Source organism: Apostichopus japonicus, chromosome 12, assembly GCF_037975245.1.
Source record: "Apostichopus japonicus isolate 1M-3 chromosome 12, ASM3797524v1, whole genome shotgun sequence".
NCBI lineage: Eukaryota > Metazoa > Echinodermata > Holothuroidea > Aspidochirotida > Stichopodidae > Apostichopus > Apostichopus japonicus.
The window spans coordinates 18,067,686-18,085,863 of NC_092572.1; the positions used below are offsets into that span (position 1 = coordinate 18,067,686).

Below are 18,178 nucleotides of genomic sequence, written 5' to 3' on the forward strand. Positions count from 1 at the left end.
CCACAAAAGTGAAAAAAACAAATGGGAAAAGTACTGACAGCCTCTGCTTATAGTGCTGAAAGCCACCTGATGAGTACCTTCAGCAAGAGTGAAACTTTTCATGTGCTGTAGCAATTCATTTCAGGCTAATTCAATACTTTCCGTCCATAACATTCCGTCCATAACAATTCCTATTTCAGGACTAGCTCTTTCCCTTCTTATAATAAATTCAATTTTATTTGATATTATTACACATATTGGCCATAAGTATTAACTTATAACACACACTTCACAATTCAAGAGTTGATCCTAAATCAGGACAAAACCTTCCGTCCATAACGTTGTACATTCCGTCCATAACACAGAATTTTGGTTTGGGGTAGTGGGTTAATAGAGGTACATTGAAGATTATGAGTGGGAGTATGATAAAGCTAAGGTACCAGGCCTGTGATGAAAAGTACCTGATACTTTGAAATCCTGAACACTTCACAGAGTTTTGACCCACTATGAAGGTTGGTGGATATCGATCATTTTTCTGATTCCGTCCATAACGAACACCTAATTTGCATATTCAGACTAATATTGCACTACCCAATTAATTTTTTTCCGTTATATGGTAGAGGTATCCCAACTTAGATCAATCATGCATACCTTAACAAATACTAACTCTCACACTATTTTTGATGGGACTTTATCTCTGTGAATTCCGTCCATAACATTGGCAGAGGTTTTGGATCTGACCCACTAGTGTACAGTCAGTACATACAGCTGCGGTCAATACCCACAGCACAGTATACAAACGATACAGCGATGGACATCTCAGGTCCAGCTAAAGATAACAATTAAGGTATCACGTTTCATTACTGTATGCATTTTGTACTGTAGCGACACAAACAAAACGTCACTTGCAAGCAACAGAAAGTTAACTTTTTCAGATGGCCGCACGCGGTTTGGGGCGAGTCTTAAATTTGCCTTTAAGATGCTCACTATGATGTATGGTCTACATATAATACTGCAACTAAAATCACAAAATTGATTTTGTGGCTTAAACTTTGAGTAGGACATCATGTCATGATGGAATGCTGAGAAAATAGGAAAGTGGCAGTACTAAACACTTATAATCACTTGTACTGTTTGGTTATTGTTATAATCCATAGCATGCATTATTTTATTATTTTATTTTTCGGGCATGTTGTATTTTGTAAGTCAAGGTCAGAAGCTCTTAAAGACATTTCAAATGTTATGACATCGTCATGGTGTAATTAACGTAGGAAAATGGGAGTCTGGGTTTTAAATTTGCAGAACACAGGTACTGTATTAAACGGAGGTGGCTCCCGGACATTTAGGAAATTCCCTTTTTGGTTGAGAGAGCAAAATAGTGGCATCTTTACTTTACAAAGACTGTGCTTACAGTATCTATGGAAATTACTAAAATGTAAACATGTTTGTACTTTTTCATTTTGAGAAAATGTTTGTTGATCAATGTTACATAAATACAAAATTCTTACAACCATGACTGTACAGTGCGCACTGTAATTGGTAACTGATTATTTAGTCAAATTAAGCTTGATAATTTCAATTTCATGATATTAAAGTGGATTAAATTAAAAAATGGTGAGAATTTCTCATTTGCTTTGTACTGTACAGTACCAACCTTTTCGTAGTGTGGGTAATAATAATATCTGTAGTAGAGATTGTTCCATGCAATGAAACATTGATCACCCTCCAATTAGATTCATTGATTACCCCCAAGTAAATTGTACATACTGTAGTCTACCCCAGGGAAAAATTTGTCCGGTATCACATCGCAAAATGCTTTGCAAAATGTGCAAACTGCTATGCAAAATGAGCAAACTGCTATGCAAAATGAGCAAACTGCTATGCAAAATGAGCAAACTGCTATGCAAAATGAGCAAACTGCTATGCAAAATGAGCAAACTGCTACAGTATGCAAAATGAGCAAACTGCTATGCAAAATGAGCAAACTGCTATGCAAAATGAGAAAATTGCTACACATATACGTGTATGTATGCAAAGACCTGTGTACTGTACACTTTTGAACACAGGTACTGTACCATAGTATTTTGTAAGGATATTTTTGGAACCTTTAAACTGCAATTTACAAAATTTGAGCACTGGTGAAGAAGGTATTATTAGTTTGGTCAATTACAGTCATGACTTGAGTAATTAATATCCAACTACAAAGTAATTTGAATTTGATGTTTACAAAGAATTACTCCACAGCTGTTTTTGGTTGTCCTTTGCAGAAATCTGCCCAGGTCACTCATTATATTCAAACTTGAGAATGCGCTATAAATTCGGTACCCCTTAATTGCATCAAAGGGAAGTTGTTGTTTTAAATGAATAAATCTGACAATTTTGATTTCGATACGACTATTTTTTTCTAAATAATACACCGATAATCTGAAATTTGGCCATTTCGGCAATTTACATTCTCACCATCATTAATTAGCAATTTACCAAGTATATAACTTAACAAAGTTCTGTGTCGGTTTTGAACTTTACCTAGCAGCTAATGTACACATACTCTACTGTACATACAATCCCCAGTTCTTTACAAACATCTTGAACACCCACTGAAAAAATTTGGCAAATTCTTTTTGAGTTGATTATATTTATTTAAATTACAGTACATGTTGTACAAACAGCACTGACAGTAGTCTGCCTGTGTGAGAAAAATCATTCAAAATAAAGATTGTTATCTTGCCACATAAAATTTGCCAGCTTTCTCTCAGATCTGAAAGTCTTTGCCATCCCTAAGTGGTTCACCCAGCCACTGTCTCTCATAGTATGTACAGTATACTAGTACAGTGCTAATTAAATCCAAATGAAACCATGTAAATGTTTGCATTGGTTATTCTGTACAGTACCATACTTCAGAAATCACACAGTAGCTTCTGTTTTCTCGTCCAGGTCGATAGTTATGACACTCGTTCATTCTGGTCCAAAGTAATTTGCAGTCATAACTTGATTGGCTTGGATCGTTTTAGGAAATTAAAAAAATTTCTGATTGATCAACGACGTGAGGAATATCTGTTTTCTGGAGTTGTAGCTAAGAGGAAGTCATTGATTAAAACTGTAGTGCCAGTAATTACTGGCTTCCCACCATCCTGACATGACAGCAACTCAGGGATGTGTACATACATGTACAGACTACAGAGAGTAAATTGTTTGAATTCAATGCAGAGCTCCTCCAGGGATGGTTTAAAGGATCATCAGACCCCCTCCAGGGATGGTTAAAGGGATCATCCAAGCTCATCCAGGGATGGCTAAAAGGAATCATCAGAGCTCATCCTGGGATGGTTAGAAGGATCCTCAGTGCTCATGCAGGGATGGTTATAGGGATTATCAGAGCTCATCCTGGGATGGTTAAATGGATCATCAGAGCTCATCCAGGGGTGGTTAATGCAATGCAGAGCTCCTCCAGGGATGGTTAAAGGATCATCAGAGCTCATGTCTGCTCATCCAGGGATGGTTATAGGGATTATCAGAGCTCATCCTGGGATGGTTAAAGGGATCATCAGAGCTCATCCAGGGGTGGTTAATGCAATGCAGAGCTCCTCCAGGGATGGTTAAAGGATCATCAGAGCTCATGTCTGCTCATTCAGGGATGGTTATAGGGATTATCAGAGCTCATCCTGGGATGGTTTAAAAGGATCATCAGAGCTCATCCAGGGATGGTTTAATGGATCATCAATCCAGGGATGGCTAAAAGGATCATCAGAGCCCATCCAGGGATGGTTAAAATGAACTTCAGACTTTTGTTAACAAGCAATTATAATTAACTATGGAGAGTTGCATCCATTGGTGCTGCACAAAATTTTCCAAAATTAAGGGTTTCTTTTTTTTGTGAGGGGGGGGTATTGATTTCTTTAATTTTGTACTGAAATGCATTGTATGTGAATAGCCTCAATTTATTGTACATTGACTACACTCATCTAACCGCTGCCTAAATTCAAATCACCCACTCCTGGAACATTCCTACAGTATGTAGCTTGCAAAAAATTGTATAAACAAAGTTAGCAAACCCTTTAACTCCCCACCCCCCCTTTCCATCCCTCCTGCCCTATAAGTATTGTCACTCATACACTTACATGTACCAGTGAGTTTTGGAGCATGGTATGCAATTAATTCCATTGTAGGTATGCAAACGATGAAATTGTGTCCAGTTCTTGAAAAACTGGTGATGTACTGTAACTTGCACTTCAAACGTACCAGGGCTGTCTTACTGTGCTGCACCTGTCTTGGCTATACATACTCTATGCACTACAAACAACAGTATTTCCCTTTAGAAGTTCTGATCAATTGGTAAGAATTTACACCCTAGCCGACCCACTGTTGGGTCACTGCCCATTTGATCATCTATCTAAAGTTACTGTACTATTCTGAAAACTATGACAGTCACATTTCTCCACCCACCCCCCCTTCTACCCCTCCCCATTTCCTTACCTTACTTCCTAACATTTCCTTTTCTTCTTATTTCTTCCCTCTCTCTCTTACCATGGTGTTCTTCTAACTCCATGCTCTTCCCTCTTTCCATCTTTCCCCCCTCTCTCTCCTCTGTTTCATTCTGTCCCTTTGTTCCTTTGCTTGTCTCATGTGTCATCTCTCAGCCCTTTCCATGTATCCTCTTTCCCTTAGCTGGTTCCATTCCTCCTATTGTACTAATTGCTTCTTCCTCGCTGACCCCTTCCCCCTAAAGTCATTTTCAAAAGCAGATGTAACTTCTAGATAAAATTGCAAACCCAGTGTGGTGCCATAATTTCAACTTGACATGTTTAGTTCAGGACTCTTGAAAGCAATTCTTAACTGACTGGCTTTTATCAAATCCCAGAACATTGCTGGCCATGCAGAGACGTTATAGTATAAAAAAGACAGTTGCGTGTGAATGTGTTTCTCCAATTGACAAGCTTTGTTTAGATCATAACAACTGTTCAGGCGCCTGCATACATACTGTAATTAATTGCAGTTGGAGGGAAGCCAAAACCATTAGGTGTGGTATTGGTCAATTTGGCTTGCCATAGTAGTACATCTGTTGTACAGTACAAGCTAAACACATTTCATATAACTTGCTTGGTGGCATACCGTAGTTAGACAAGAGAAAATAATTGTACACCCCCTTCCTTCTCCCCCCTCCCCCACCAGAAAAAAAGAGAAGAAAAAAAGACTAATAAATCCTTAAACAGTGTTGCATAGTCATGCCATACCAGTAACCCAGATGACCCTGAAAATGCAACCCATGGGAAAATTAGGAGGGGTGGGTGGAGCTACTGTAAATTTAGACATGTATATAAATGCTAAGTGTTCAAACTGTACTTTCGTTAGATTGCATATACTGTACCATGATTGCACAGACATGTACATAATTAGTTCTAGAGTAATTTAATGTGCATATGGACTATTGTGCAGCTGTTTAATATCCATATCATGAATATTGTCTCAACACACAGTACAGTACATATTATGTTTGTTAAAGTATGAATTTATGACAGTAATCTAATACTGTCAAGATAGTAACAGATTGGAAATGATATTGTAATTGTGTTCAACTGCTGATAGAAATCTTTTATTTAGCAAAGCCAATAATTATGTTATATTTATATATATTATTATATTACCTGTATGCAATTATTATTCCACCATCATAGGTACTGGGTGCAGTATATATATGCACAGTATACATCATCAATGCACATGACACTATAGATATATATGAGGATAGGTTATCCAAGCCATTTATTTCATGATATTTAATGATATTTAAGGAACAATTTAACTTGTCAACGATCTACATGTCATCCCAGCTTATATACTTGAGCATGGTCATCACATACATTACTGTACTGTATATACACTGTGGATACGCTACGGTCAAAATTAGGCAAGAAGAGAAGAGATTTGTCTCCATTTATATCCCTCGCTTTCTGATAATCTGTATATTTTGTTGTTCCGTTGATGTTTACTGGACATAGCAAAAGGACTTTTCATATCCTTCTCCCTTCTCCCTTCCCCACTCCCCCCCCCCCCCTCCCATCTCACTTCACAGGTTTACATATAGCCCATCTCTGCACTAGACTTATATGCAGCTCACTGTACATAATGTACTGTATACCACACCCTGACCATGTCTTAGAAACTCTTACTCAGTATATAATTAATGTTCTCATGAGCTACTGTACCTAATGCACCTAATTTCAAGCCTGATGACTTCAATGTCTGTCATAATCGACTCCATGATGTACTGTAGTACTGTACATAATTGTGTTTGTTTTTGGTGCATCCTTTTTATGTACTTATGTTTTGAATGTACTCATACAATGCTTTGTATGTACGGTAAATACATATGCAGACTGGTTTGCGGGCAAGTTTCATGACCGTCGGTTTAAGTGTGTGACATAGATGCATATACTGTTGCTGTTACATGTTAGTGATTGATGTGTAGAGCTTTGCTGAGTGCTGAGTCATCAATCCCAGCAGTGATAAATGTAGTAGGTCTTGGCTGATGTTACTATGTACTGTAGTAGGTAGGATTTAAGTGAAGGATAGCATATATTCAGACATATAGTTGCTGCTGCCAAGTGCGGAGAACATTATGGCAGTACTGTAATTAATGCCTGTAAAAAATGTGTCTGTAGATCTGTGTATAATTGGGAGTAATCTGTTGCTTGCAGGTGCTGTACAGCTGTAGGTGTCCTAATACGTGGTTGTAGAGCTATGTACTGTGGTGTGAACAGGTTCATACTATATATACTGTGGTCAATAATATTTTAGTGTAGAGTACCGCTCACGTGTAACTGGACTGTATGTATAAGCGCAGTGCGCACAGGATCGTATAAAGACGTATAAACAAGTATAACCGCGCATAAACAGGTTGACGTAGACACACAGACATACAGAGCGAGTCCAATATGTGAGATATATATATCTACAGTTGAGGAGGGATTCATCAAGCTTAACACATCTTACTTTGTTAGTTCTGTGAGCTGTGGTTAGGATTAAGGAATGACTTTATTGACATTCTGTAGTCAATGTTGATATTCATCCATCAAATGTACAACATGAAGTCCTACAGATGTCTACAGGTGAAGACACACTGTTGTACATGTGTGTGTACAAGTAATGTATGGGTAGCAGCTGTAGGACTTCAGAATGTCAGATTGAGAAGAAAGAGAAAGTGTGTGTAGTGACTTACTAAGTAGATGGGAGAGGGGGAGGGGGGATAGAAGCTAGGGTACACAGTGCTAACATTGTTAGTGATAGTTGCTGTTAAGTACTGTTGGTTGTAATCTATTAACTGTACTGTAGGTTGTGTAGAAGGAAAAAGTGTAGGATATGAGTGGAGACAAGTACAGTATGTCAGTACTGTTAGTGTCAACATTGGGAAATTTATGCTCAAGCCATTACTAAGTCAAGTATGTTATACAGTACCCTACTGCATTGCATGTTCTAGTAAGTTGTATAATTTACATTATAGTCAATAGTGTACAGTATCTCCAGTGAAGTGTACAGTACTAATTCATCTTGGAGATGATAGTTATGTATCAGAGTGACAGCTGGACTAATGTGCATTCTGATTCTGTGCCAAGATTTCGTGGGAGTGGGGAGAAAGACAATTAAGTGTTCGGTGGTTACAGGACTTAGCTACAGTACAGTACTGTACATTTTGAGTTTGTATACATATATAGGCTAATTAATAGAGCAAGGACATGATGAGTACTGTGCCAATAGAGCTTGCATGCAATGAAAGGTTTGCATGGGTTGGAACTGCTGTGTACATCTACAGCAGTACTGATGGAGAAAGCAGTTGGGGAGTTGGGAGGGGGAAGGTGACAAAGGGTTTTCTATTTAATGGTCTGACATGTTAAGTGCGATTTCAGATGAAAAACTGACGTCTTTCTTGACATTAAGTCCAACGAAAATTTAAACTCTGTGGTATACATAATTAAAACTCATCATTATATTGATTTAGGTTAAAATTCAACATCATCACCATCATAATATGGATTGGTGCAACATGTCTGGACTGATCTTGAAAGGTTAAGTGTGTCCATATTAAAGTCAGCTCTTCCGTCATCAAGTTTTAATCGTTATCGTCAATTTATTGTTCCATAAATTCTAATTCTTACAGAAAGCGTTTTGTATGTTTGATGTAAACAACCAAATACTGAATGATGACATCCAACACTGTATCCAATTAAGTTTGTAGTTTGCAATGTAAACATGTTATTAGCACAATGTAGCGAGGTGTGAGCTAGTACACAGTGTAGTTAGTACAGTGTAGTAGAGTAGCATAGAGTACAGTGCATTGCAGTAGAGTACAGTACAATGCAGTATAGTACAGGACAGTACTGCAGTACAGTATAGTACAGTGCAGTATAGTACAGGACAGTATAGTACAGTAAGGTAGAGAAGAGTATAACTGCCTGCAGTCTGTACAGTGCAGTAGAGTACATTGCAGTGCAGTATAGTACAGTACAGTACAGGACAGTACTGCAGTACAGTATAGGACAGTACAGTATAGCTACAGGACAGTATAGTACAGTAGAGAAGAGTAGAGTAGAGTAGGCCTACAGTACAGTATTGTACAGTACAGTATAGGACAGTACAGGACAATACTGCAGTACAGTATAGGACAGTACAGTATAGTACAGGACAGAATAGTACAGTAGAGTACAGTAGAGAAGATTACAGTAGAGTAGGCCTACAGTACAGTATAGGACAGTACAGTACAGTATTGTACAGTATAGGACAGTAGAGTAGAATTAAGTAGAATAGTGTAGAGAAGAGTACAGTATAGTCATTACAGTGACAGTATGCAGTGCAGTCTAAAACATTTCTTTTGGGATATTTGGACGTTGTAGTCAAATTACAGATGATTACAGACTGATCAACCAGTGAACATGAAATGCAGCACAGGACTCAATAGATAACAATTCTACTCTTTGTCTCGTTACCATGGCATCATGCATGTATTCAGCAGTTCTTTAATGAATTTGGAGATTGCATCTAGACCTGTTGCAAACTTGTAGTAGTTGAAAGTGAAGCCTTACAGAGTTGCAGGCTACTCCATTGGTGATTAATCACAGCTTTACTTATCCGTTATTTACATGAATTTGCAGTGTAAGATAAATTTATATGACAACATGTCTACTTGTTACTATGGAAGCATGCATGCAGTATTCAACAGCCTACTGTATTCTGATTTCAGCCTATACTGTTGGTTAAATTCAAGCCCGTGCAGGCTATTCAGTTGGCGATTATTACTTCTTTACTGATCTGTGTAACATGAATTGCAGCGCAATATAAATGTACAAGAAATCTGTTCTACTCGTTACCATGGGAGCATGTGTGTTCAACAGCGCTACAGTATACAGCTAGGACTGATTTTTAAATTGCAGCCAGGTTACTCAGTTGGCGATTAAATCACTGCTTCAGTGAATCTGTGTAACATGAACTGCAGGACGCTTGCACAGTGGGATAAGTCGACAAGAAATCAAATTTTAATTTGTTACCATGGATACATGGTTTGACAGAGTCACTTCAACATAAGGACTGATGTGTAAATTGAAGCTTCGCTGTTCTAAGGAAGAATAGTTGATCTCATCTTGGTCTACCTAAATTTCGGTGTGATCGTACAGAGCAATATTCGCATACATACTGTAGGAAGTTTCTATCTAATATTTGATCCCCAAAATATGATGTAAAATCAATAATGCAGCAACAGTCTTAAAGATTTAGGTCAGGGACCGGTGACCATTATTTAACCAACTTGGTAGTTCAAAGGAATTAGTACTGTACTGTAGGCACTACCATAATAGCTAGGCTTCAAATCCCAGTGAGAGTTCAAAGCCTTTCTACAAATTTGTAAGATTTTAGGGCTTTTTGTTGACCACATACTTCTGTGGAGAAACTTATAATCTTATGAGCTGTTATACAGTTCTCCCTAATCCATTTGTCCTTAATTCCCCCAAATGACTCATCAATCACACAATCGTTCCAAGAACAGGTAAAAATTTGTCATGCCTCGCCGTTTGTTTGTTCCATCATCCGCCTCCTCCATGTTTTTCAGAGCAAAATTTGAGAAAACTTCCATTTTCTCTTTCTTCTCATAAAGCGCTCACTTTTAACTTCAACTCTATTGATGGCGATGGTGTATAGTTTGATGCTAAGCAGCTTATTGGTTGTAATCCCACAAATCAGCCTGACAAACAGCAGTCAGTAAATACTGCTCCTTATGGATAAAGGATTCACAAGTTTCTCTCTCTCTCTCTGGAGAGGAGTTTTTGCTTATATATAATCCTACTTTTGTGGATATATATATATAGCCACAAGCTGACCCTCCACTTTAGAGATAAAACTCATCAGAACTTTTGCACCACAGGTATTTAACGAGCTAAAATTTGGGCAAGCCTTTTGGTGTCTTGACATACATGTCTAAACTGAAGCTGTGTAATCCCCCAAATTTGTTTAGAAATTTTGAGTCACGTGGATCTTAAAGCCGTACGTATCACCTGAGTGGTTTTAAATACTAAAGTACTGTACTAGGGTATTACAGGAGTGCTATTGTTCTCAAAAGAATACTTTTTATGCCGTTTTGCCTAGAATATAAAGGGAACGACGAGATGAAATGGAAAGTTGAAAAGTCTGTAACATTCGTTCCCTGCAATTTTGTCATATACAGTAGTTCTCAGATATACAGTGACTCTCTCACTGTGTACAGCAAATGTATCATTCCCATCATGCATTGCACATCACTTGAAACTCCTTATCCATACCATGGCAGCGTGTGCAGTACTGTATATAAACATGGAGCAATAATATGTGCATATGAATGTATGCAGTAACGTAGTAGTGTTACATACACATGATTTACTGTATACTTGTGACAGGTTCTGTCGTCAAAGCTAAATATAGTCCCAGAATATATGTTTCATTCATGCATTCATTCACCAACATATTAAAGCAGATTTTGTACAGTAATCGTGTGGAATTTAATCCCTGACATAGCAGTCTGTTTGTAAAAAATACAGTAAAAGTCAGTGTGAAGCAATCAAAGTTAATGAATTTGTGAATATTAATTAAATCAGATTCGTTCAATCTCATTTGTGGTTGATACAGACCAGTCGGAAATTCCAGGTGTGATCTTACATAATTTACAAAAGGTGGATATTTTCATGAAATGACACAATTTTAGGTGATGCTCGTTGTGTTCATCAGTCCCCTTCCCCCCCCTCTCTCTCCCCCAAAAGCAACACAATACAGCCATGATAAAGTTTACAACTTGTTTCATCTTCAGATAATATCTATGTACATGTATGTACAGGCTTATATGCAGTGTATACAATTTAATACTTTAAAGTGTTGTACATTAATCAAACTTTTAAGGTATACGACAGTAAATTATATATCATACACACTAGTCATTCGTCACTTACAACTGTAAGATGTTGGAAATCACACAAGAATCTGAATCAATGACTCTCACACTATTCATCATTCCCATCATGCACTGTACATCAATTCATCTTCCTTTTCCTTGATGATCCTCACCGAGCCTCCCCCGCATCTCATGAAAGTCAGTTCTTTCTCCGGCCACCCGGTAAGATTTTTCTTTTTTTGCCCGCCTGAGCGGAGAGCAGAATTTATGCAATCTTTGACAAACACTTTCGCTCCGTCTTCATAAAGCAGTCGTGAGTCACGCTTTGTCAGGCATTGCGTAAAAAATGTGGGGCACAATCGAGATTCTGCAAACTGCGGTATATATTGCCACATTGCACGTCATCGTCATGCAGATGCTATCATGTATTCCTTAAGAGGTTTTAATCATGGTATGCCTTGCATAGAGTTAATATTGACCGAGTCGTTTTACCAGCAAGGTCGCTGGAGTCTCCGGTCTGGTAATTATTTTGCAAGAGTGTGTCGAAACTTTGGCAGATTCAGCATTAAATTAATGTTTAATGAGGTTTGTTAATTTTAAAGTGTTTTGGTGTGGTGCTTTGATTACGGTCGTCGAGAGTATTATGTAGATTGCATCATTCATAAAGTAGAAAATTGCAAAATGATAACATTCTAAGTAGATACAGCTTTTGTTGCATTTAAAAGAGCAGTTTGACGATGACAAGGATTTCAAAATAATTTTTCAAGAGCTGGCAAACAAGAACCTTAGCCATCTATGTCAGCAGAACATTGTGTCATTTTACTTACCATGACATTTTATACTATATTTAATTTTTTTTTTTTTGGCAACAATATATGTATATATTTTGTAATTTTAAAGGAATTTGAACTGTTGTTATACTCTTTATTGAAAATGAATCAAACGACAAGGCTATAGCCTTACAAAGGTATTAATTTAAGGCAAAACATCCTGTTTAACAAAATTTTTACGGATTCTAAATATACAGCATGCATACTGTACTGGTTGTGATCTATAGGGAGTGCATTCAAAAGCCCCATGGATGGCTTAACAAACAAAAAATCACTCCCATGAAAGAAAGGATGAAAGAAAGAGAGATAAAATGAGGATGCAAGAAGATGAAACAGGGATATAGGATCAAAATGTGTGTACATTGTGTACATATATACATCAGATTCCAAGTGCAACACTTCTCTACTCAAACAGCTTTCAGAAATGGTAAAGATTAAAACTATACTATACAGTAGCTGCTCTCTCCGTCCCTCCCTCTCTCATTCTTTCACATCCATTTTAGCTGAAAATTCTAGATGAAAGATTGCAAATAATTTAGTGACTCAGTAAAATATTTCCTTTATTTGAAGAAAAAAAAAACAATTACTCATTTATTTTAACAATGAATTTAATCAAGAAAGATGGTTGTAAATAAAATAGTTAATTTAATGAGCAGTTGCTTTCACATCCATTATGGATGGATGTTTTGGATGAAAGATTGAACAAGGTTTCATGCAAAAAAAATTAGTGACTCAGTATATATGCTTTATTTAAAGAAAAAAGACAATACAGTACTCATTTATTGTAACAATGAAATTAATCAAGAAAGATGGTTGTAAATAAAATAGTTAATTTAATGAGCAGTTGCTTTCACATCCATTTTGGATGGAAGTTTTGGATGAAAGATTGAACAAGGTTTCATGCAAAAAAAATTAGTGACTCAGTATATATGCTTTATTTAAAGAAAAAAGACAATACAGTACTCATTTATTGTAACAATGAAATTAATCAAGAAAGATGGTTGTAAATAAAATAGTTAATTTAATGAGCAGTGAAAAATTCCATGTTTCCATGGATACAAACATTTATGCAGTATTGTTTCCATCTAGATAGCCAATTGATAAAACATACTATCAAAACAAGGTAAAATAAAAACTAAAATAATACATGTATGTATGCATGTAATATCTTGCTGATCAATGCACAAAACAGCAACTTCATTGATAAGAGCCAGGATTTTGTTATCTTGAAGATTAATTTTTATCCCCCATATCTGGGTCGGTTAAATACACCTGGTCGAAGTTGCCGTGTGTTTTTTTGCAGAGAGAATTTATTTTTCCTTTTTGCTGGAATCATTCCTGTAGTATACATAAAGGGTCTCTCCTCCTGGGTACAAGTTTAAAGTTGGTCATTTCCTTTGAGAAATCAATCTGAAAGATCGGAATCAACCGTAAAATGTCAGAGGGTGACTGGAAGGTAATTTTATAAATGTCTTATAGAGACGGTTTGGTGGAGACAGCTCATCATTTATCGAATTTTGGATAAATCTCGTAGCTGAATGGATAAACTCTTTACGTAGATTATGTTAGAGAAAACAGTTCGCTTACATTATAGGCCTACTGTAAGCTGAACTACTAGATAATTTAAGCAAAGTTTTCCATTCTGTAGAATTGGAAAGAGAAGGTCAAAATCAACTCAAAGAGCAGCTGCCATAACACTGATTTTAAAACTCTGTGACAATCTGGTCGTACCGTCTTCAGTTGTGAAAGGAAATACAGTATGGAAATAAGAGCACCTTCTTATTAAAAATAGTTTGTACATAATGTCCCAAAAACCAGTAAGTTTTGCAGTGTTTCAATTAGTCTGGACATAAAAATCATTTCAGTGACACGAATAACAAAATTATACAATACCTTGATTGAAAGGTCTGTCATATGCCATGGGATAATAAGAATTTGTGTGGGACACAGAATTCTCTGTACATAGTAATTGTGCAAGTGATGTATTTATTACAACTAATACTGAGTTAATAGGAACAAACAAAACTACATAGATTTCTTAGTTACTGTACAGTAGCTATACTGTAGAGGGGTACAGTACATAGTAAAATCCAGTTAAAATGTATGACTGTGTGTGAATTAAAGTTCTGCGAGTGGTTTTGTTCACAGTGACCTGAGCTACATTCGACATTAGATGCACCCCACAAAATTCAAACTACTTTAAAAAACAAATATGAGAAAAAAACGTATAAAGCACCATTATCAAGAAAAAGGCTGTACAAAGAAATGGGCCTACGGATCAATTTAAAAAGCAAAAGTTTGCAAAGAGGAGTCTGTTAGTATTTCTCACATGGTTTTCTGGAAAATAAATATATACATTGACAATTTATGTTAAATGAATAACAAAAACTGTGAAGTAATGTGTCATTCTACTGCACAGCACTGTACAGAACATGTATACCTCAGGGCTATTCAGAAATTGGCAGGAAGCGAGGGAAATAGATCCAATTTTCAACTTCTTCCCCATCTTCAGATAAATGATTGAGAGCCAACTCATCATTTGTAAGAGTCAATGAGTGTTCCTTGTTATAATTTGCCAGCTCACTGGATCATCTATGTACAGAACAGTAGAGCTGGGTTGATTCTTGAATGTGTCAGACGACATCTTCGTTCAGCAAAGTTGTTTAATTCTTACACGGTCTATATTAATTAATGCGCAAGTCATAACTCTGTTTTTGTTTTTCTTCTTTTGTGTTTCTGTAAATGAATGGATTGTCCCTGAGACACACCCTCTACTGTAGGATTAATGGTCTCTGTCACATTCCTAAGAGGTCCATAAAATACAAAGGTTTGAGCAAACAGGGCCAAAGAGAATCTATCATCTTACTGTACATGTACTGTAAAGTAGGTTGAACAATTTGCATGGTAGGCAGGTAGGGAGGGTGAACATAACATTTGAGGCTCCCACATCATCCTGATTCTAAACTGCAATTGCTGCCTGATTTAAAAAAAAAAATTCTCGTACGTTGGACTAGAATCTTTCATGGGCCAGATTTGGCCAACAGGCCATTTATTGGGAATACAGGTCTATTTTAGGATATTTGGGTTGTCAAGTTTGATATGACAGTTACTAGAAGTTTCATTGATATTAAGAGTAATGTGAGGGGACATCTTCCGTTGTGAAGTTTGCAAATTTTAAAAAGATGGAAAATTGCAAAATGCCTGCGTAGGTATGAAATGACCACGTATAGATAGTGAGAGAGCCTGACGTTTCCATCATAGCAGGATGTTCTTCATCCATGTTCAGGCAAAGTTGAACAAAAACAGACTTAATTTTAACGAGGACAGTTGGCCAGACAACTAGATTGGACTGTAAAGAAATTAAAGTTAGAACTAAGGGCAGGGATCTAGAGAGGTGAAAGGAGATGAATTTACAAATTTGTTAATAATATCTCTTTCCCTCTTTTATTTTGTATCTTATTTTTAGGCAGTGGCTGGAGCATATGACAACAGTCAAACCAGACAGAACCTCCAGGTTGCTATGGCCTGTGGCCATTTTAACAAATTCCTGGACCCAGCTACCAGACACTGGACCGATGACCTGACGTCGACCTGCCTCGTGGAGAAGAGTGACGTTCTCACCTACTGCCAAAAGGTAAGATTGATTCATTTTTTTGGTCAACTCTGGACGTTTCTAGACCCCGGTCCACCAGACCCAGCCCAATCCATTCGGAATCTATGCTCAGAATACATGAAAGCTATAAAGTTCTTGATGCATTCAAAGTATAAACTTAATCAATCTCCGTTGGCAAGCTCCGAAAACTCTAGGTCAGATTTTCCGAGGCTTGGAGAAATCTCACAACCCACCAATAGTCTTTAATCACACACTTTGGGACGCACCGCATCTAGTTTGTCTACCATCATATTAAAAGAAGTGTAGCAAATGGGGTAACTGAGCTCTACATTGTAATTTCTTTTCACGTTAGACGTAAATCTTTGAATTAAAGGAGGGGAAAGTGAAGTCTATCATAAATTGATATTGATCCTTGTGAATCGCAGTTTTTGGTAAGGAGCTTTTTGTCTTTATGACAGATTTGACTTCAAACCACTTGAGAAATTGATAGCACCACTCCCTCAGGCTTGACTCAATCGCTCACTAAATTGGCTTCAATATTGGACAAGTTCAGTATGACCGTTGCATGCTTAAACATGTACTTGGCTCCTAGCTGACATGTCTCCCCACAACCTTAGCACTCTCATTCTACTGTGTCTAGAATGAACTAGTAACCTTGTAACACTGTGCACCCTCTGTGGACCCTCTCCGGTCAATGCCCTTCTCATTCTACCACCAAAGTGTCTAGACAACCAGTTTGTGTTTTGATTTCTTCTCATTAATTGGTAAGTTAATTTTAACAGGGTTATTGACAACAAATTAAAACTTGCAGAAAGCATTAAATGAGACAAATTGTACATTTTCCTTTTTCATTTACCATCTCAATTTAGATACAGTATATTCAGGGATTTACTTCGCTCCTTGATTACCTGTCTCCCCACAACCTTAGCACTGTTTTCTGGGATTGCGTTATTGTGTCACTGATATACTGTTGACTTCATTGATATCATAGCATGTGTTTCACCTTGACCTACTGCATGCTGCCGGTCATCTTCAAGTGTAGGGTAAATACCATACCTACTGTAAGTGCGATGAAACGTTGAGCATTTTCTGTTCGTTCTGTATCTTCAAACTTGATATTCAATTAAAAATAAATGACCAATAAGTGATGCCCTATGAGGCGTAGTAAGTAAGAAGTTTTTTTGATCAAGTTTAAAACTTAAAAAACCTAAAACTTGCTCGCGGGCCATTTCCAGCATTTTCCTCACCACTACCGAAGGATTCTGTCACTCAAACCATGCAATTGCCTCCCTCACTCATTCACTTCAGCTAAACTCCTTCATTGATTCCATGATCCAATTCATTTACCCCTTGAGCCCTTTTACAGTGGCAAACCACAGTGGCATTGTGCCTAACCATAACAACACAATCTCTTTTACAAATGGACACACCACAGGACAACAAGTTTTCACACAATGGAGTCTACATTAACCCATGCTCATCTAAATGGTATTGATTTTTGGATTTTTTGCAAACAATGATAGTACTTAAACTTTGAAAATCGTGAGCTTTTTTAAGGGCGCCGTCCCCTCATGCAAACATTAACCTTTTGTCATCGGTGTTTTTCATCCAAATAGTATTTTGAAAGAGCTCTTTGGGCTGTTTTGTTGTCAGCTTGTTCGAGTTCCCTGAGAATTTTGCCTGAGTCACACTACGTCATAGTAAAAGAAGCTTTTTTTTTGTGTTAGGTCGCTTTTAAGATTACGATCATTTTTCACGAATCTTTTTTTCTTTTGCCAGAAAGGAGATACTGTATATTGCAAATTTGCAATTGATCGAAATAAGACGCTAAGAGCTCTAAGAGAAATCAAAATAGATATATAAATAATGTTAACTACCAAGTAACGAATAATTCTTTACAAGTCGTAACATTTCTTCACTCGAGACACTTTTGCAAAGTTGTAAGTCACATGTGTAAGGCAAGAGGAATGCATCAAATTTGCGATATTTTTCTTCTAAATTTGAAAGGAGGGGAATGTTCATTGCTATAATTACACTGAAAGTGAATTCGGAGGGGTTTCCTGCATCACAGTGAACATAATGATTGTGTGTACATAGCATTTTTCAGGTTTAGGAATTTTTACTTGAAAAAAATTAAAAACTGCTCAAAAAAATATTTGCATAATTTGTATGTTAATTGCCATTTGCTCATTTTGTGTGCGCATTTAGCTCAGCTGTGTTTTGGAAAATTACAGTACAGTACATTACAGTACTTCCTAGCCTAGTTTGACATTCCATGATCTGGTTGTGAGTAACCTAACGGCTAGATTTAAACCTGTAGGAATGGTGATTTGGAAGTTTAGCAGTTTTTCATTAATT

At 37.0% G+C, this 18,178-nt stretch overlaps 1 protein-coding gene and 1 long non-coding RNA gene across 2 annotated transcripts in view; both read left to right on the top strand.

Annotated features, from left to right (window-relative positions):
• The window catches only part of LOC139976768 (uncharacterized), a 267,039-nt gene that overhangs the window by 202,645 nt on the left and 46,216 nt on the right, over positions 1-18,178 (top strand). The window lies entirely within an intron of this gene.
• Positions 1-18,178, top strand: part of LOC139976767 (amyloid-beta precursor-like protein) — a 61,216-nt gene that overhangs the window by 3,533 nt on the left and 39,505 nt on the right. Inside the window, exon 2 of the mRNA XM_071985507.1 lies at positions 15,674-15,841. Within this exon, the coding sequence (XP_071841608.1) occupies positions 15,674-15,841 (168 nt within the window). The remainder of the gene's footprint in view (positions 1-15,673; positions 15,842-18,178) is intronic.